General features: G+C 36.4%; 1 protein-coding gene across 3 annotated transcripts in view; it reads right to left on the bottom strand.

Annotated features, from left to right (window-relative positions):
• Nucleotides 1-19,121, bottom strand: part of SACK1B (scaffolding CK1 anchoring protein B) — a 79,262-nt gene extending 60,141 nt beyond the window's left edge. Inside the window, exons 1-2 of one of the 3 annotated variants that reach the window (XM_019734580.3) lie at nucleotides 18,546-19,121; nucleotides 86-589 (exon numbers count right to left, since the gene is read on the bottom strand). In XM_019734580.3, coding sequence (XP_019590139.3) covers nucleotides 86-529 — 444 coding nt within the window. In that variant the 5' untranslated portion in view covers nucleotides 530-589; nucleotides 18,546-19,121. The other 2 variants (XM_019734579.3, XM_019734578.3) reach the window with 2 other exon arrangements.
• Between the last annotated feature and the right edge of the window lie 3,501 nt (nucleotides 19,122-22,622).

Consider the following 22,622-nt stretch of genomic DNA (forward strand, 5'->3'; position numbering starts at 1 on the left):
ATTTTATTATACATATATGTTATACTACTCTGGTGCTTTTCCACATGTTTCAATTTTTTTAATTTAGAAATAGAAATATTATTACCTTTCTTGCATCTTTTATCATCTTCCGAATAGTTTCCTTAATTGTAAGTAGGTGTGCTTTCGGTGGATGAAAGAGGAGGTCTATATGGGTACCCCCTAAGAGTCCAGGCATCACATACGGCCAGCCCAAGTCAAGATTTGGAGCTTCCACATCAGACTCAATGGGCCAGTAAGTCCCTGAAGATGAGGTGTCATCCCAGGAATCATCACTACCATGTGCTGCACTTTGTGCAATACTCTGGACATTTTTCAAAATATAATCAATTTCTTCCTCAGCTAGAAAGTCTGATACTCGTTCCTTGGCAAGAAATTCTTGGTATGCTTCTAACCCATGTTCAATCAGAATATCAATGGCTATTCGATACCATTCCTTGTAGTGAGGCTCAATGTAATTGTCTGATTTACACTCATCATTCAACGAGGACAGCATTGACGAGGTCTCCATTCTTGCAAGTGTTTGACAACAGCACTTTCAAATGTCCATTTGTGCAGCAACAAGAAGTATCTGGGTGTTTGAAAAGAAGGAAATCAAGATCAGTTAGAATTTCCTAATCAAATGCTTTATAATCCATGTTAGCTAGAATTTTTATATTTACTTATTTCTAGTTCCTGTAGCTCAATATGATACACATTTTCATATCCAAAGTGATATTGCATCATAATTCAAATATCTACCACAAATATATTTCTTTTTACAGACTGCTAGTTGATTTTCCATTTCCAAGGTGCCTCTACTTTCAGTTTCTCACCTAAGGAAATACACCTTCCTTCTCTGATATCCACAAAGTTCATTCTTCTTAACTTTAGTCTGAGACTACATACATGGTGGTATCAGTTTCTACAAGCCTTTTTGATTTTGGCTTTAACATATTTTAAAATAGAACACAATCAGTACCTGGCTAGCCATTAACACAAGGCTTTTACTGAGTACTTGTTATACATATAATCACATACTGATGAAATATAAAAGGCACACAACACTCGCTTTCTGGGAATTTGTTAATTAGCTGAAGAAGAGGCAAAGTGTACATGAAAAACTGCTTGTTATCAGTTTGAACAAAGCCATATATTGCTAAGAGCCAAAATGAGTATGGCCTGTCATCAATGCTTTCAGATAAAAGCAAGCAGAAATCAGTATGAAATAAACCAGGTACAGATAACCCTCTACAGGAGGTGGGCTTTAGCTGAACCTGGGATAGTGAGTAAGAATATGACCAGGTGACAAAATGAGTATTTTCATCCCACACAAGAGTGAAAAACGAGCAAAAGCACAGAACAGGTATGAGCTTGTACATTCATAACTTAGTGAAAAAAACTTGGCCTGCTAGCAAGCACATTCCTTTTAGTAGGAGTAGGAGATAATGTTGAATAGACACGATGGAGCCAGGTGTGGAGAGACACAGGAGACTTGTGTGATGCAGCAAAACTGTGTTTAAAACAATTAGTTTGGAATTATCAGGGGAATGGAAGAGAGACAAGTAGCCAGGAAAGTCTTTCAGCATTCAGATACCCCGTGAAGAAATGACAAGAGTATTCCAGGGATGGTTCAAAGCAAGAACTCTTGATATTTGGTAGTTTGACAGTGTATATAGGTGATGAAGAAATTTAAAACATCAAAGATAATTCAGGGATTTCTCTGAGGCATCAAAATCTGCCTTTTCAAGCTCACACCTCATCCCTCATAATGCCCACAAAATGTTATTCATTCAATCCCTCACTGTGTGAGATACTGGATTGGATTTTATCTCAGTCAACTAAGGGACTGCCCAGTCTTTTGAAGTCACGATCCCCATTGTGTGAATTTAAACAAAGTACAATTCTATGATGTGCTACAAGCATGAAAGGGCTAATTTCACTAAAGACATCTTTGTCAGGGACCTTGCCCTAATTTTAAATTTTCCACTTAACTCAGCCTTTTCATACTCAGGCAACCCAAAATTCAAATCTGATTTGGAAAGGTAACCCAGGAAGCCATTACCTTTATTTATTCTTTAGCTCAAAATATGTAATAGGAATCACTAATTATACCGAGAAGTTGTGAAGGAATCAACAAGAAGGCCACAAGATTTTCTGGGCAGGAAGGGATCAGAAAACAACCATCATATATACTAAGGCGGAGCCGAGGAGCAAAGAAAATAAACGGTCCACTTTACAGCCGTGTTTCCCTGAAAATAAGACCTACCTGGACAATCAGCTCTAATGCACCTTTTGGAGCAAAAATTAATAAAAGACCCAGTCTTATTTTACTATAATATAAGACCAGGTTTTATGTAATATAATACAAGACTGGGTCTTACATTAATTTTTGCTCCAAAAGACACATTACAGCTGATTGTCCAGCTAGGTCTTACTTTTGGGGAAACAGGGTATATTAGTGGAGACAATCCTGCCTCCATCCCTAGGCTCAGAATTTTTACCAAGACAGTCTAAAAGTATAGGAATCCTAATGATTAAACCTGATACAAGAATAAAAACAAAACCTACTCATGCTACTGACATATAGTGTGTAGAGGCCCGAGATGCTGCTACACATGCTTCCATGCCTGGGACAGCCGCCCACACTGAGGAATTATCTGGCCTAAAATGTCGATAGTGCCAAGGGTGAGAAATCTTCATCAATTTGCTCACTTCATATGCATGATATCATACTACTAATTAATGACTTTGTCAATGTTCATTAAAGGTCACGTTTGGATAAAATATTCATTTATAACAAAGAAAAAAGATTTCCATTTGTTTAACAGAATCAATCCATTTGATTCAAATATACGTCCCTAAAATTTTGTAAGGTGTGATTTTCATTTGATAATTCCAGTGCATGTGGAACAAGCATCCACCGATCACATGAAAATCACATTTATCATTTGTAATTGTTAAAAATGGTAGGTAACTGCTGATTGTACAGAAAAATTTTAAGTTTTCTTAGCACTTATTTCTTACCGTTTTAAAATTTAACTTTTGAATTTCTATATTAAACACATATTACCTTTGGAAGTTAAAATGCAGAAAGTAGTTTAAAAAACTGTATTCGTTTCTGAGCTTTATCTGTCAAATATATACTTTGCAGCAGCAAAAATTCATTCTTAAACTATGGGTAAATTGAGAAACCACAGAGATAAAAAAGAACGTATGAAAGCAAAACCACGAAGACATAGGTGAAAAGTTAATTATGAAGGCAAAAAACAAAGATGAGAAAAAAAGTGAAACACTATAGGACTAATCAAATGGCAATGACAGCCAGATACAATGCTGAAAAACACATCAAAGAAAAAAATGCAATAGACTTTGAGCATAGACTTTGAGATATTATGTACAAGAGTTAAAAGATAAATACACTTGATATTGTCCTGCTGGAGAGGCAATAGTCTAACCACTGTAAACGAGAGCTGTGTACAAGGGATACTTGTGAAGGAGCCATCTACAAACAAATTTTAAGGGAGAACAGCAAGGTAATGGCACCTACATAAATGGGTACTGCAATAAAATAGCACCTGTACTTAGGTACAGACTTAGTACTGGACTCCCAAGAGGTAAGTCATTGAACATTTGTAGGGCTTAATGTGAGGATAAAATTAATCGGGTATGCCTAAACATATAAAAGCACATTATTTATTAATAACCATTAAAAACCCCTAGAAAGTTATCAACATACACAGTAGAGTTAACGAGTAGAGAAAAATAATATCCCGCTATGATGTAAAAGCTGAGCAGAATGCTGGGCTCATCTACTTGTTAAGTGACTTCATTCCAGAAAAAAACATCCTTATAAAATATAGAATTGCATCCATACCTTAAAACAATTACAAAATACATTTGATATTGAATCTTTAGTGTCATTTGTGGAAAGTATTACTGCCAAATGTTAAATCTGTAAATACAAAGGATACAAAACAAGGTATAAAAAATTAGATTTCAAAAACAGTTTGGCAGTTTCCTTTATAAAGCTAAATATGCAAATGACATATGATGCAGCAACTGCCCTTTTGGGGTTTATCCTACAGAAATGAAAACTAACCTTCACACAAAAACTTGTACATGAATATTCACAGTGGCTTTATTCCCAATAGCTCCAAACTGGAAACAACTCAAATGTCCTTACCAGGTGAATATTAAACAAACTGGTACACTCATTCTATGGAATACTACTCAGCACTAACATGAACAAACTATTGATACTAGATTGCTATTATCTAGATGACTCTTCGAAGAATTATGTTGAATGAAAAAAAAAAATTCCCCAAAGATTACATGCTGCATGATTCCATTTATATAACACTCTTGAAATGACAAAATTATAGAAACCGAGATCAGATTAGTGGTTGGCAGGGTTCACCTCATGGAGTCATCGTAAGGGAGGCGTGTGGAGGAGGAAGGTAGATGTGGCTCTAAAAGGGCAACAGGAGTGATTTGGGTGGTGATGGAGACGTCCTGAATCTTGACAGGATGCTGTCAAGATTTAATGTCAATGTACTGGTTGAGATATAATATAATTTTGCAAGACATCACCACTGGGGGAAACTGAGTTAAAGGCTACATGGAATCCCTTGGAATTATTTCTCTCAACTGCCTATGAATCGACAATAATCTCAAAATAAAAAAGTTTAATTAAAAAATCATACTGATGAGCAATTTTGTGTGCCTTGAATAGGAAACAAAACCAAAACAATATATAGCATAGAGGGTGAGAGCTTGTTTATAGGGTCAGACTGACAGGTTCAAAGCCAGCTTCCCCAATTACTGTGAAGCTCTTGGAAAAGAAACCTGTGTCCAGAAGCCTTGATTTGATCATGTGTAGAAAGGACAATAGCAGTCTTCACCTCACTGAGTCATTCTAAGGAACAAATGAGGTAATGCACTTAAAGTATTCAGCTTTTAATATTAACATTATTATTATCATTACTATTTTTCATTTTAACAACCTATTACAGTATAATTGCTATAACGTTACAAAAAAGGTTTGATCACAAGAGTTTTTTAAATGTAAAAAAGGTAATGTCATACCATTAGCAATGTCACTTACTATTTCACCAACTGCAATATTAACGAAATAGGCAAACCTAGTGTCAATTTGTCAAAGGTTTCTGATCTGGAAAGATTCATTAAAAAGACTTCTGAAATAATAAGTCAATGGAAAGATGCTTCAAAGAGAAATTACAACATTCTTACATCACAAATAGTCTGAGGTTATAATTACTGTACTTAACGGGCAAGCAGATGATCCAAAGTCAAGACTTTGAAAGAAATATACACATGCTAACAACTCTGAGGTCTCCTTTCCAACTTCTGTCTCAGGCTGTTTCTATTCAACTACTGAAAGTTGTTCTGGGTTGTACTGAAACTGTGTCCTCCAACAAGATAAGTCCAAGTACAAACCCTCAGTACCAGGAAATGTGATCTTATTCGGAAACAGGGTCTTCTCTGTATATGTAATCAAGTTAAGATGAGGGCGTACTCAATTAGGGTGGGACCCAATACAGTATGACTGGTGTGCTGATAAGGAGAAAGTTGACACAGACTACCCAGGAACAACTCCAAGTAATTAGCAAGGCAAAGACTGGAACACTAGGGATGGTTGGCAACACCAAAGCTAAGAGAAAGGCATGGGACAGATTCTTCTCTAGAGCCCTCAAACAGAACATGGTCCTGATGACACTTTGATTTAGGACTGTGTAGTGGATTCCAAAACTCTGAGAGAATAAATTCTGTTTTGTTTTTTTTCTTTCTAATTTTATTATTTTATTTTGTTAGAGCAGCACTGGGAAGCTAATACAAATACATATGAAATTTGTTTTCTTATTTTTAAACCTTAAGAATTTAAAAAAGAAACATAATAAATAAAATTAATTTTCCAACCAGAAATTATTTCGAGTACTGACATAACTTCAATATTGAGCAAATTTTATTAAGGAACATTTTAATCTCTCAAATACTGACCAAAAAAAATCTCAAATCAATCTTTTTGGGGGCTAATTGACTTTATGATATATAGCAAAATGTCTACCTACAGAATATGAGAAAATGTTTTACAGATTGTTTGAGAATATCTGTCTCATTAAGTCAAAATCTATGGTCCACAACAGTTGAAAATCATATGTCTCCTCTTGCTTCAAATTTTTAGCCGCCAAGGTTGTGTTTGACTTTGAATTTAATTATCAGAAATTTAAGATGAGAATTAAAACGTTAAAGAAGCTACTATTAAATTAAAAATTCATTATAATACTCAAACAGTCAAGTATAATTTGATACCTAATTTGCATACAAACTTATTTAGAAATTCTAAGCTGGCTTCTTTGTTATATAAGTGTTACTTGGCCCAACGGCACATTACAGTCTTCCAAAGTATAATTTTTGGCAAGGTAAGGGATACATGAACATGTAGCACACTCAGTACTGAGTGCTGGGTACAAACATCTCCATATGTAGATCACCAAGAGAATTACCCATCTCAACAAACTTAAGAAAAGGACAAATCTAAATATTACAATTAATTGTATAAATCCGAAATGAAAATTCCATTTGCACAATACCTTAACATTTAATTTCCTTAATTTATTTTCATTGTGGCATGGGTCGAGGATATCACTTACACACAGAAATAATTCTAGAGTTTGTTCATACTAGCTGTTATTCAATATATTTGTCATCCACAGTATAACGTATCGTTCAGATATAAGAATAGAAAGGCCTACAATATATGTTAATGACTTCAAAACATAATCATTCAGTATCATTTGGAAGTATTGAGTAATTCCTGTAGAGAAAGTCAAAGAAAAAACGATAGACCCTTTACTCAGACACACACGCAATAGTCAAATTGCAGAGGAATGCACTATACATAGCTTAAAATGCAAGGGAAATTTTACCAATACTGAAACTACTCTTGAATTGGATTCCATCTTGATATTAGCACTTCAGAATCTCAAATGAATGGGACGAGGTGATCAGAATGGGGCTGTATCTTGAACTGTGCCAAAGTGGTCCATCTTATCCTGGTCCCGGTAAATATGTGTAAAAATCACTTAGATAAATAGAAAAACATTGATACAGTTTGCAGAACTGAACAACAGCATACATATGAGATGCCAGAATTAATATTCAAAATGATCTTAAATGGGGTGAAATAATAAATCAACATAAAAAGGTTAAATTCAATAAATGTAAAAGTTTGAATTTACATTAAAAATTAACTATACAAGTACAGGATTGAGCACAGTTTGAGGCAGATTATGTCACAAAGAACAGTTGAAAATTTAGTGTTTAATACAAAGAGAACACTAAGAGAGACACCTAAGAGTAGTCTTCAATTACATAAAGTGGGAAAGTAGGGCTGAATGACAAATCACAGGTTGACACCATCACAGAGCGGGTAAGATGGCCTAAGATTTGACTTCTGCTCTGCCACATATTGGTTGTGAGACCTCAGCCATGTAACTTTAGGGCTCTAAAGGACGTTCCTCACTGGACAATAGGTAAAATAACATTACTTACTGCAAAGGATTTCTATAGGGATTAAGTGAGATAAAAGCCCTCAAACTCTACATCAGCCATAAACACTGCTAAAAAATGGTTAGGTAGTAAAATAGGAAGGAGTTTCATTTATTAATGAGACTTTATTTTTCACTTACTGTCTTAGTAAATATTCTCTTTCTGTACGTATTCAAGCAGAGGACATATTTTCGATGGAGTCCTATAGTATGTAACAAGTTGAGTTGGGGAGCATCCTTTGCTTTAAAATTCTAAGGTATTTATTTCACTTTCTGAAAAGGTTTGTGATACCCACAACTTGCTAACTTTGCTTGGAAGTAGGGAGGCGGCTAGGAAAGTGTTTCTTACTCTGGTGTGACAAGGAACTGCCTACTTATCCCTCTTCCCAGTTTCCTCTGAGTCAACCTTCACAGTTCAGTTTCATTTTTTTGAAGTTAAACAAACAACATTACACACACCCATTTTCAAATGCAAAACCAACAAATTAAAAACCAAGAAAGTCACAAGCTGTCTCTAGTACTTTTAATAGCAAGGAAAAATGCTTATGTTATGATGCTATGTTTATAACAAGCAGACTACCAAACTATTAGGTTGGTGCAAAAGTAATTCTGGTTTTTGCAATTATTTTTAACCTTTTAAACTGCAATTACTTTTGCATCAACTTAATACATAAGAACAATTATAATTAAAGAAAATTCACCCAAAAGCAAAAAAAAAAAAAACACATAAAAGTGAGAATGGTTTTCTTTTAGTGGTGGTTCTATGGCTCTTTTCTGTATTTACCAAATGTTCACCAATGAATATGTATTGTTTTGCACTGAAGAAAAAGACAACTTTTAAAAGTACCCTAATAATTGTTTTGTTTTCTTTACTTTAGAATATCTTCCTTTTTTTCATTCAGGGTAATAAAAACTTTGCCTATAAAATAGTTTAATAATTCTTACAGAGCAACACACGAGCAAGTACAGAATATCCAGAAACTAAAGTTATATGGGTACAGGGACCATAAAAAAAAATGAAAATAACTACAGGCACTTAATGAGGTCTCAGTAAGTTGCTCAATGATACACATTGCCATCCCTAACTCTCAGGGGCTAGGCCCAGAGCCACTGCAAGGAGCCCCCAGCATTTCTGCCCATTACCTGTTCTCATGCGTTATCTAAATGCATTATTCTCTACCTTCTTCCCTATACTATAAGCTCTGTGACAGCAGAGGTTGTCTATTAACACAAATATTAATGCTCATAATTGTTAAATAATTAATAAGATACTGCCTTAATAACTCAATGTAACAGAATGAGAGCTGATTAAAGTATGATAGGCCAAAAAATGCTGAAGCGTCAATTTAAAAAAACACACGGTAATACCTATGCAGAACTTTTCAAATATATTTGTTTATGTTAAATGACGGTTAGATTTTTGATAATATAAAATATTTACTCATATGAAGGGCTTTTAAAAGAATAATTAGAATCCCACTGAGTACCGTAAAAGTAATTAGATAAATCTGTAGATTGCTATCAAAAAATATAAATACTAATTCAAAATGAGCACTTTGTCAGAATAGATATTATCAAGTAGAGTGTGAGGATGCTCCCTAACATTTGTATTTTGAAATATTTAACTATGTTAAAGTCATTCTGAAAATAGCTTCTGTGCATTTAATGTTAGTGAAATAAAGTTCTAAGTCTTGTGTTTTTCAACATAAAAGGTGATACAAATTAGCTGTAAAGCATGACTCATTTCTCCTATGTTTTCGGTTTCAGTTCTGTTATTATAGGAACTTATTTCAGCCGGAAAAAATAATTGGGTGTATAAATGAATTACAAGTATAAATATTTGGTATATCATTAAATGTAACCCTGATAAGTTTAAAAGTCCATTATTTTACAACTTGATAAAACAGAACCGTGTGAGGCTTAAATTTATCCAATAAGTCGTCCAAATCCAAACTCAAATACTGGTTTCAAGAAATATGTATATCTCTTTAAAGGCAGGCACAACTTGCAGCAGGATCTGGATCTTTTTCTCTTGAGAAAACTACAGTACTGGGGGAATTTATTTTTTCAATAGTGACTATTGTTATTGCCATAGGTATCTGAAAATTCCTCAATGCTGGGTTCTAGGACAGAAGGCTAAGACTTTCCTTGAAATGCCATAAAGCTACTTATTTTTCTGTTGTCCTGGTTGGACTTGGGAGATTTACTCATCTCTACTGTAAAAATTAATAAACAGAAATCTCTTTCAAAATGGATTTGAGAGGCTAAAAGAGAACGCTCACACATGTGTCAGTTAATGCACCCTATTGACCCCTAGTATCTCTGACAGGAATTGACAGGACTTTACTACCTCAGGAGGAAGAAGAAAAGATTCCCCACCTAGTAACAGCTCAGCCAATAGGAGACTACCATAACTTAGCCAATGAAAATTCACTATACTTTGGACTTTCAGTTTTCTCCAATGGACTCTATATTTACAACAGTTTCTCCTAAGTCCATAAAAGAATATTCCTCTCCTTTGTTTCTCTGGACTAGCTCTGGGTTCACCATTAGCTTGTGTGTCTTGAATTGCAATTCTCTATTGTACCCACATAAACCCATTTTACTGGAGAAATATTTAGCTTTATGTTTAAGGTCAACCCCTAGCTTCATGCTTCTTTGTCAATATTCTTCCCCAGGATAATTTTCATAAAGTTTTACAGCAGGAAATATCATATACACAGATGAGTGACAAATCTCCAGACTTGACTGCTCTCCTAGACCCCATACTCTTATATTCAAATGGTTTCTGGACACCTTCTCTGAATATCTAACAGGCTTCTTTCTTTATATTTAACATGCCAAGTTAATTCCCATCTCAGGGTCTTTGCACTAGTTGTTCCATCTACCTGGAATGCTCCTTCATTCCTACCTCACTCATACATCACCTCTTTAGAGAGGTCTTTCACACTAGCCATTTTAAGTAGAACCCACTTTCTCTGCCATGCTTAATTCTATTATTGGGCTTTAACTTATAGCACTTATCATTATGTAAAATAATCAAGTTATTTCTTTACTTGCTACTGTATCTGTAGCAAGTAAAGAAATATCCTTATCCCTCTCATTAGAATGGAAGCTCCTCAAAGACCATCAAGTTGGTATATTCTAAGTTATCAGCACCTCTGTCACACTGGTTATTCCATATTTTGAATATCACCACTGTCTTGTCAATAGGCCTATTGTCTTTCATTTTAAGTATGTTGGGATCTATGTTCCATTGTTCCCTCACTGTGTACTCATAAAGGAGAAATAACTATCTATCCAACTATCCATCCATCCATCCATCCATCTATCCATCCATCCATCCATCCATCCCCTCACTTGTTTGCCTTACCTTTCCTCCCCACTTCACAACACCTATACACAGTTCCCTGATCACCATAGGAAGGAGGATTCAGGATCTTTCAAGACCAGTTTCCTCACTTTAGTATAATTTATAACAAAGACTTAATATATTTTTTTAAAAAAAGCACTACAGGCAACAGGGGCCCCATGGAGTGAAATGTTGAACGTGTGTCATATGCACTCTTATCCCACCTTTTGAGTCTATTAAAGACAATAAAAAGACAGCCTTGGTACGTTGACATTTACAGAGGGGCAGGTGCTATAGGAAAACATAATAAATATTACATAGTAAAAACTATTAAAGTGGCTTTCCAAATGCATTTAACAAAACAGTGTGCTTCACCATTAACCTACGGCAAGTAAAATGTCCTAAGAAAGTGTATTTTGCTTAGGTATGTTGGGAATAGCTGTCAAAAGTCAAAGTATAAATATTTAGTGGCAAAAAAAGCAATCTTGGACTGTTAAAGAGTAGAGGTTTAAAAACAGTAATACTGTGTGGAAATTGTCCAAGTGGACACAAATTTATTTAGTTAGAGTACCAGAAAATATTAAATGGCAATAATATATCTAGCCTGAAAATATTTAATTTTAATTTGTGTAAAGAGCCACATATATGTGAAAACATCAAAAACAATCTCAATGTCTAGCAATCCTTTATTAGTCTCTTTCAGGATCCACTTTTAATCAAGCCTGATTAGATGGCTATATCACAGTTGAAACAAAGCTCTTCATTTTTTTATTTTTCCCCCAGAAATCCCCAAAAATATTGACTAGAAAACACCCCCACACTAGTACAAACCTTTTATTGTTTTCAAAATAATCCTCCTCATTGGCTCCTCTCACTTTTGTATATATCATCTGCACACATGGAAATTAATCAACAGGGTATAAATAAATACATCTTTAAATGTAAAAGTGCTGCTGGATTTGTATAGATGGATTTGTGAGTCTTATGGATTACATGTGAACAATAATCTGGGTTCCCTTCAGGGGACCCTTCTCTTCAGCATTGTGTTTAATTCCTCTGACAGTGTTTTTAATCTGGGAGCCTAAGGACTGAGACGTAGCTGGTGTTTATAAAGCTCTAGTCACTGTTGCCTAAACCAGACCTGAACCAGAAAATGCACCTAAGCAACTCCTTTGTTTGACTTTCATTTGTTCTGAAGGCCACTGTCAGTGTAGCAGTGAAGGACAGGGGATGGCATGCCCACATGGTATCATGACTGTCATTGGTAACTTTCTGTTCTGCGCAACTTACTGTGTGTGTGTGTGTATGCATGCATGTGTGCGCACACTCACACACAGAGGTGTGTAAATCTTGCTCTTTCCACTCCTTTGCTGTTAAGTTCTAACTGATTTCAATGGCAGGACTCCTCTCTTAGTCTCTCAACTTAGCTTTCCACCACAAAATGTGGCCAGTATTTAGCAATTCCTAGAACACCATACATTTTTAAGTGGAAAAACCTTGGCATTCTTCTGAAGGTGTTGTCATTGATTATATTATCTAAAACTATCTTCTCTTTGCTTGTTTTAACCATCTTCTATACAAATAAAAAAATAGCTACTCACATGAAATGTATACAAGATAACTTAAACTATTTGTGGTCTTCTCCAAATAATGGTACCACTATGTTGTGATATTAAAATCAAAGATAATAGTATCCTTAACTCAAATAATGAATGATTCTATCAAGTCTATGTGTGATTTATTCTATGTGTGATACACGAATACATCTATTTAGGATGCTCAAAAGCTCCTGTCCCAACTTTCTGGAGACTCACATTTTTAATCCAATGGCCTTGAAGAGGTTTCATGCTCCTTTCCTTTAAGATTTCTTGTTCTAATTCTTCTACAAGACTTAACCTGCTTAATGGTAGTAAATCTCTCCAAACAACATATGAAATTTAAAATAGTTTGAAGACCCTATCTCCATAACAGAACTCTGAATCAAGGCTTAGAATATGCTTCAGTGTGACTGATTTCTCAGAGAATAAACACCATTAGATATGAGTGTATAAGAATTGTCCTAGTATTGAACAAATTAATGCTTTTACAATTAAGTACTTTCTACATTGCTGTCAATGTATATAGACTGATGTTCTTTGCCTGACATTAGTAAACACAGGAATTGTAGACATAGGCTGCAATTTTAATGGTCTTTAGTATCATATTCCTACTGAGATTTATTTTTAAAGAAAGTTCCAATTATATGTATAAATGGTCCCCTACATAGTTCTTTTGACCTTTGAATATTTCTGCATTTGACATTGACATTCAATGTACCTTTCCTATGACAAATCCAGTCTTTAATCCATCAATTAACAAATGTTTCAACAAATTGTACAGTGAGGCTATCAGCATGTCAATACAGTTTCAACAGTTTCAATAACATCATTATCCTTCTTTTTACTGTCTTACTTGCACTCTTGACTATTTGGTTGAAGCTTGAACTTATAAGTTTTTGGAAAATGGAAAAGTGAAAGCCCTGATGTTAGTGATAAAATGCTTATCTAATAAATTGAATATAACTGAACTGAAGATGTAAATCATTGGACATGCTAAGAGAAGTATATCTTTAGTTTTAATGAGATGATCATTGTACACATTTTCCATTGTGAAGGAAAACAACACATTTTTAAATGTGTAAAATGCTAGAAAAGTATTGTTAAATATTGTATTTATCATTCAAAGTATAATTGAAAACTTTATTTATAATATATTTAACTATTAGGAATAGAATCCCTCTTGTAATATATATTTGTTATTTGATTTTCATCTAATTTGACTTTTATAGATTTTTTAGAAACATATAATTTGCCAAAGTAAAGAACTGTACTGATAGAGACAACAGACAGAAATAAAGAAATATAAATAAACAAACAGGTGAACAGGAGGAGAAATAGACAAATAAGTAGAAGTAGGGAATGGGAGAGAAGGAAAAAGAAAAATGAAAGGTGGGCTAGAAAAAGAAGACAAGAGAAAGTATGAGAAGAGATGATTTAAGAAGGGAAAGCAAGACAAAGAAAAATGGGAAGAGAAGCATAGAGAAAGAAAGGAAGGAAAGAGAAGACAAGGAACACGTAGGGAAAAAAAAGGGAAAAAAGGTAAAATGCAGACAAAAAGAATAAAGGGATAATAAGAGATGGAAAAAACAACAACAACAAAAAAAAACAGGTTGAGATGCAAAAAGTGAAACCAATGGGGAACAGTGTCAATAGTTCCTTACTCCAAAAACAACTTTGCTTTATGTTGCCCTTCTCTAACACATAATTCAGAAGCTAAATTTACTTGAGAAAAACACAATTTTTTAAAACATCAGTGAACAGATGTTGAATGAGTTAGATGAGACTAAGTATATGGAGAAATGTTAAGAATTAAAGCCATCGTTGCTTGTGCACGTATATAAATGATAGCCCACACAAAGAGACCATGTTGAATAATTCTATTACAGCCATTGAGGTGGAAGAGCCACTTTTTTGCTTTGAAAACTGCCTTTTCTTACCCAAGTGACTAAAGCTTATGCAGTCACAGAAGCAACCTGATGACAAATAGAGAACTAAAACTCTTTGAAATGAAAATTTGACAATAGAAGTAGAAATAATGAGCTTCCCAGAGATACTTCAGAGAGGCCTTAGTTAACATTATTTTATGGTACCCTCAGTAAGAAGTGATCACAGAAAATTTCAGAGCAGAACGGGACATGCTAGTAATCATGTACTCCAAACTCTTCAGAATGCCAGTAACAAACCTGAGAGGCCAATACAATTTAAGTAATTTGTCCAAAATCACAACTAACTCAGGTCTGCTAATGTTCAGTTTCCCAAATGATTAATGAACATATACAATATCTGATGGGACCGTCAGAAAATATGAAGGAAATACTAAGTATATGGACCTGATCCGTTAATTTCTGTTTGTACTTAGACTGATAATTAGGTACCTAAGAGTGAGCTTCCTGAGATCCAGAAACAGTTTCCCCAGAGTGGAACACATTACTTGGTACATAATTGCCAATAAATGTGTTTAATGATTTGATAGAGTACAAGAGCAATGTTGTAACCTTTAGATATCTTGACTGCATAGCTTTTATATAAACACTTTAAAATGGGCCACTAAAAGTAACATGGAGATCACACCTGCTCCTATGCCAGTAGTCCTAGTTTACTTTCCTCAAGGATTGATATAGTCTACAAATTACTTGACACATTACATAGCTCAAAAGATAAATGTCATGTGCCTTTAGGGGACATCTGGCCACACTCCTAAGGACTGTGTGAAAATAAAACAAAATACAAACGGGATAGTAATTAGATGTCCCCAGAGGAAAAGGTTCCTCATAGCATTTCATTCATGATCACGTGATTCAAGCACTTCTCAACACAGACATGCGCAATGGGTGAATATATTCCTTATATTTGAATCATCTCTCCAGCCTAGGTTCATCTTCCTCATAGCATCATAGCTGCTGAAAACATATTTTGCATCCCTTACCCCCCACCCCTGCCTCTTGTACTCGTATATGTTAGCCACCTGACTCCTTAATAAACTCTCCTTCACAATCCAGCCTTCTCCTACTCCACCCCTACACATACCCTTTCTCTTGGATCCTACCATTTCCCCAGCTCCTGAGTCAGCAGACCACAGTATTCAGTCTCTAACAACTGGCAGTGCCAATCTCTGTGGGAACCCTCCTCCATCTTTGTGGGCTGGGATAGACACCTCAAAACAGGACCAATGCTCACTGGCCACCTCCACAGGAAGGAAGCACTGCTTAAAGGTTCCAACCTATTTCTTGGAGAAATCTTGGTGGATTTAATTCTTCATGGAGCTTACATGTTATTTGTATAAAATTTAATCTGTTATTTGTGTAACGTGGTATCCTTAAAATCCATAACCATCATTTAGAACAGTATTTCCATGGAGGGAGTGGAGGGGAAAAAAATCATCTGATTTTCAAATGATAAATTCACCAACCCAACAAAGTTCTAAAATGCATTCCATTTCCAGGTTAGACATAATTACATGAACAAAAACACATTTCAAAATTAACAGTAACATTGTGTTTAACAGACTGAATTGTGAAACATCCCTGGAACACTCATATTTTCCAAGTGGCAGAAAGACAGATATGCAAACTTACCTAACTAGCTAAACAAGGCCAACTTGTAATTTTACAAATAATTAGTTAAAGTAAGATAAGTGGAGGCTTTTCAAAAGGGTTTCCTCCAACCAGATTTATGTTATAGAAGAGGCCTGCTTTCCTGGGGTCACATTTTGACCAGTCACATTTGCACCGTAAGATTCTGCAGACTTAAAATACAATGCTACATCTTGGAAACTCATTACTGTATAATTTAACTGAATGGGAAACAGGTAGGTAAGTCCTTGCAGGGCTAGTAAGTCACGGTCAAGAAAATACTCAATGTATGACTCTCCACTATAAACTGTGAAGGGCTATGGTACCATGAGGGGATATAGTAAAAAGAATAAAATTAATTAACCCATCCCAAAAGATTTTGCTCAGTTAAAGTAATAATCTCCAGAGAGTAATCAGAGGAGACATCACTGAGTCAGCACCAGAGGTGTGGTTTGTCTGGATCTTGCAATCCCTTTCAGCAACTGTTCAGTTGGTGATGCTTCCCACAATAAATTCTGAGCATCTGCAGTCTAGAATGTGCCAGCTGTAAAGTCAGGATCCACCCAGCCCCTCGGGCAGGCTCTGCAGGGTGCAGTCAGCACCCTTAATAGGTGGGTACACCACCTGTGTGCTAAGCCCCAAAGCAAGGGGGGGTGGAATTTCGAACTGCAAGGTGTGGGGACTTCCATCATTCTGGGAACTGTGGGAAGACAGGGAGAAAACAAATAAAACAAAGACCCACCCTACCCCCTTTCATCCTGTTTCACACCATTCTCATTCTTATTTTCAAAAAGCCCAGCTTTCTCTTCTGTACACCCTTTCATCATTGTCCTGTTGCTTGTCAGGACTGATTTAGGCTCAGTCATGGATTTCCCTGGGGCTCTTGCATTTGTTGGGGATGACAAAGGGAAAGCGATTCAGTGCCTGCCAGTAATGTGGCAAAATGTCTAGCAAGAGGGAATTTGGAATGAGTTGTTGGACATCATAGTTTAACCTTGACTGCTTGCCACCAACATGGTTTTTCTTAGTGTTCTAGCCGCCTTAGTTCTCATCTCCACTGCCTGGTCCGAAACCCTATAACCTATAACCTGATCACTCTGTGCATAAGCAGCAAGCTATCCTGGGTTCCCATAACTTCTAGACTCTACCCTATAAAGCACAATCGTCTCTTCACATACCCATGATTTCAACAACTACCACAGGCACATTACCTGCCTCCTCACCTTCCTTACATAGGTAATAATTCTCCCAACAAGTGACAAAGAATAGGCCTCCAGTCCCCAACTGCCCTTCCAGGAGCAATCTCCTCTAGTCACACTCCACTTTTAAGACCACCATAACCGAGAGCAGTGGTGCTCAAAACCATTTCGAGTACAAACCAGAATCACCTGGCAAGCTAATCAAAGACAAGCACCCAGGTTCAGGTCAACTCAAGTTTGAAAAGTGTGTCTCCACTAATCTGGAGGCAGAAGACGGATTGGATACAAATAATGGGGGGGAAAGAGAGAGAGATTTTGTCAAGGAAAACTTTTTCTTCCTCTTTCACTCCTGCTCCTAAAGAACACCCTCGCCTCTCCGCAGCCTGAGCTCACCTTTTCCCGGTATTTCCCACCCCACCTCCATACACACACAGGCCCCTCCACTTCCACCCTTTCCTACCTCCCACAAGGCTCCTTCCCACCCCTCTCTACCGCTTCCTTTTTCCCGAGTCCTCCGCGGACTCCAGGAAGAAAGAGGAAACAAATCCCACGTCTACGGTGGGCGGCGCCCGTCCCTGGGGAAACCTGAACCCACCCCGCCTGAGACTTAACTTTTCAAACTTCCCAACTCACTCTCACGTACACGATAATGAAAGAAAAGTAGACAGGGCAGAGGAAACCGAACTCTGCACCCTGGTGAATTTCCGATCTCGGGCGCGCTCGCCAGAGGAGGTCCCATTCCCTCCCCTCTGCCAGGCCGAACCAAGGTGGGCGCAGTCCCGGGACCCTGCCGCACCCCACTCTCGCACCCGCCAATCTCCCGCCCGCCGAGACCTATAGGGGAGCCAGGAACCTCACTCACGTCCAGGGAGCAGTCTGAGCCGCAAACGGCCGCGCAGGCAGAGGAAGGTTTGCTTCCCAGGAAGCTGAGAGCACGAGGGAGGGGAGAGGAGTTACCTGCCGAGCGTCAGGTCGGTGGAGGGAAGCCAATTCCAGCCCGCACCGCGCCCCCCTGGGGCTAGGTGCAGAGCTGCGTGAGGGCGGGTGTAAGGACTGGTAGCAACAAGTCCAAAGCCATGTCACACCAAACCCCGTGCAGCGAGAAAGTGTCTCGGAACCTGTCTGAACTCAAAACTCAGCCCTCTACCTGCAAAGTATAAAGCTTTTCTTTCCTGTCCGCCCTCGAGACTTCCCAGCAATTACTTCCCACATCTGGCCTGGGCGAGCAAGAGACCTGGGAAGACGCTGGCGCTCACCTGGGAAGAGAGTGGACCTCTGCGGAGCGAGGCTGTGCCACCATCCCCCGCCCTTCCTTGGTTCTGGAATGCACGGAAGGGCGGCCCAGGGGGCGCAGGGTGAGGGCGAGGGTTGGTACCACGCTCAGGAAAGTGGGGCAGATTCAGCCTCCAGCTGAATCATTCCAATCAGCAGCCAGCCATGTAGACCGACCTCTACCCAACTGCCAGTGTTTTTAGGCTTGGAAAATACCAGGAAGTCGAAAGGTGGGAGAGAAAAGTGCTCGTGCATTTACCTTTTTATATGAAAGAAGAATTTTAACTATCATCAAAGATTTCGTGCTAACTTTGGAGTGTCCTGGTTACTGACTTGATATGAAAAGACACTGTTCTAAATAGGGATACCTGCGTGATAAGAAGGTCACTCTGGGTGGGATGCTATGGAGCAACGTTATGGAGCAATGTTATGGAATTAGAGAGTTTATAGTTTGTTTTTAATATAAAATAATTAGAACAATTAGTAAAAATCATTTTTGTTTCTTTGTCTGCATCAGTAAACCTATTGTTAGTGTTTCTAATAATTGTACAACCAAGTAGTCCTCAAGATACAGTCTTTTGCAGCAAATGTTAAAAATGCAGCCCACTGTGTTTCCTGAAAATAAGACCTAGCCAGATCATCAGCTCTAATGCGTCTTTTGGAGCAAAAATTAATATAAGACCCAGTATTGTATTGTATGATATTAGATTATACCTGGTATATATTATATCATATTATATTACATTATATTAAACCCAGTATTACATTAAAATAAGACCAGTTCTTATTTTGGGGGAAACACGGTAGTTCGGCAAGAATGAAACAGGGTAATAATAGACGTATTTTAAGCTTCTGGCCTGATATGTAAATTATCATAAAATGGAACTGACCTTAAAAATGACTTTTATGGCTGTTTCGCTCTGACTAAAACACTGGGGGAAAATGCTAAACTGTTAGAATTTGAGTTAGGTCTTGACTGATGAGGAGATAGGCGAATGAAATTTACATATTCAAATTGACAAAACAGATCAAAGGCCAAAAGCAAAAAGTAAAAGCAAGTTCCAGGACTGTACAAAAGTTAAGCTTCCACATTGTGTCATGTGTGGTCTATAGTTTCTTTTCTTCGATAGCATATAGAGAATTGTTTTGCTTTACATACTTGACTTTTTTCCCTCTGTTCCTGCTAATTTCCATGTCTCACCTTTTATTATTTTTGCAATTCTGGTCTTCATTTTTGACATGCAGTTGTCTGACTCAATTCATGTTCTCTGTGTGGTACTTCATTTGCTGGTCTTTTTATAGTTCAAAAATAATTCTTGACATTTCTTAAAGGAGCAATATTTATGAACATTTTGAGACTGCATTCATAAATATACACTTATTTAAAAAACAGCAAGAATATTTAGACTCAAATGAAAATGGGCCCATGAGAACTCTAATTTTATTATGATATTCATTTGTACATAAATTAAGTGAAATCTCAAAGGATATCTACTAGAGTGTTAATTATTCAAAACAAATAAAGGAAAATGTAAATGAAGAGGGAAAATTAATCAAAAGCACTATGCTAAGGGCTTTCCATTCTTAGTGGCATAGAAGAATATACCGAATTGACCTAACCCCTTAAAGAACCTACAAGCCAGGTGAGAAAAAGGATACATAACAAGGAAAGAGAGCTAATAGTACAAACCAGTTAAGGAACTTTAAGTAGAAAAGGCTTAAGTACTTTAAGAGGTAAGAGGAAGAAATTATTAACTGCTTAGATAATTGGGGAATGCTGACAGAACTTCACAGAACTGTTGGAATTTGAATTGGATCCTGACTGATGTGTAAACTTGACATGACTAGATGCTAAAAGAGCAGAAAAAAGGCTAGACATGAGAAAGTTCCAAGACCATACAAATCAATTGCCAGATTTGGCCATGGGTGTGGCATGGCTGTGATGGAAGGTAAGTTTAGGAATAAAGTTTAGAATCATTTCCTCATCTACAAAATGCGGCCAGTATTATTTACTATTTAAGGTTGTTACGAGGATTAAGAATTAGAAATAGTTTATGTAAAACCCTTATCACAACACCTGATATAATATATATGTAGTAAGACAACAATAAGTGGCCTCTATTAATATACCAGAGGTCAGATTGTGAAAAGGCGTGACTGCAAGCTATAGAGCATGAACTTGTATCGACTGATGGTGATATAATCACGCAACTAACAGTTGGGACCTTCAGTATAAATTCTAGGAAATCAGGAAGAGCAGTTAGGCCCAGCTGTGATATGAAAATGGTGACAAGGGTGGGAGTAGTGAAAATGGAAAGGAGGGAACCAATGAGATTGAAAATCAATATGATTTGAGGTCAGATTGGATGTGGAAGTTAGGAAACAACTGGAGCTTCAAGCCACTAAAAGTTCTTGGTGAAGGGAAGGAAAGAGTAAAATAGCCCTATATGTGGAAAGTAGGAAGAGGCAGGAAATGGGTCATGTGAAAGGTTATTTTTCAGATGTTAGGGACCTCTGTATATAGGCACTCAGAATGTGGAGAGGAAACAGGACAGGACAGAAAGAATAGTGGGTAAGAAACAAGGTCCAGATCGTGTAGGCAGGGAGACAACCTTTCCACTTGAAAACTGAGCCTAATAAATTCTCAACTCTGTTTTCTAAAAACAGATAGGTTATATTAAAAACAGGAATCAAAATTAGAATTTTACAATTAATATTTAACACATAACTAACTAGATAAGTGAGAAGATTGTACCCATGATTAAGACTCTCCCAAGATAATACCTACTAATAAAACACAACTCGATCTCCATTGCATCTCATTCTACAAAATTTAGTCTGATGTCCAAGAACAAAATAGTGGACAACTTAAATTACATCCAACAGATCTCGATTTACCTCCCATACTGAATGCAAGTACCCAAGGGGATTCAAAAGCAGTATCAGGTATTTTTTTTCCTGCCCTAAAAGTACTTATAATTTAATTGAGAAGATAAAATACATATGAAATAGAATAATACAGAGAGTAATATACATATGCATGAAAATACAGACAAAAATAAAAGGTACATAAATCATAGAAGACAGGAAGCAACTGCAGCTTATTGGGAAAGAAGGACATAGTCTTGGTGACTTTTTTTTTTTCTACTTGTGTATATTGCTTTTAACAAATATGTATTCCTTCAAAAATTCTTTAAAAATATGATGAGCTATTTCATTGAGTTTTCATATCACAGTCATTATTTGTAGATAAAAGTCATTATTTGTAGACTAAACTCCTAGTCCTTTCAAGAGCTTTGAAATAGTCATATTTTAATGCACTTCAAAGCAATAGTTTCCAGGCAGACAAAGCCCTTGATACAGAAAGAATGTCATATCTAACAACAACAAAAAAACACGCACACACACACACACACAAAAAAAAAAACAAAATAAAATAAAACAACACTAGATGTGCTTAACAAAATCATTTTTCCCAAGTACTTTGAGGGAAGTTAAGAAGGAAAATTCCTGTTTGTGTTGGCAAAATCTACTGGTGGATGAATCATCAGTTTAATAGTCTTATGACATTTCATGTAAGATTATTGTGAAAATTATTGAAATGAACTTCATAATCATTTCATATATCTGCCACATTTAAATTGTTACATAAAGTATTACGTAAGTGTCATTAACTCAACACATATTTATTGAGAGTTTTGTATAGGAAAGGCATTGTGTCAAGCATTGATTGGGGCAAAGGATGAAAAGATTAATAAATTATAGTAGATAACTAGGAATCACTTATCTAAATCCTTGTCTGTGTGTGTAAAGATGGAAAATTTTAAATTCAGTTTAAAGTCTGAAAAGATATTACAAGTATTTATGAAAAGAGGTGTGGAAACAAATGTAAATTAAATCAAATTAGATAGATATGTAGATTTATTGTTTTCCTGGGTTTCCTTTTACATCACTAAACTCCTTTAGAAGAATGAGAAACTATACTTTGTGCTTCCTCCATGCTTTCAAAATTATGGTGGAATACTGTAATAAGATGTAATACATCTTTTTAATCTGTAAGT

Source organism: Rhinolophus sinicus, chromosome 2 (assembly GCF_057876585.1).
Source record: "Rhinolophus sinicus isolate RSI-liver-muscle chromosome 2, RSI-T2T, whole genome shotgun sequence".
Taxonomy (NCBI): Eukaryota; Metazoa; Chordata; class Mammalia; order Chiroptera; family Rhinolophidae; genus Rhinolophus; species Rhinolophus sinicus.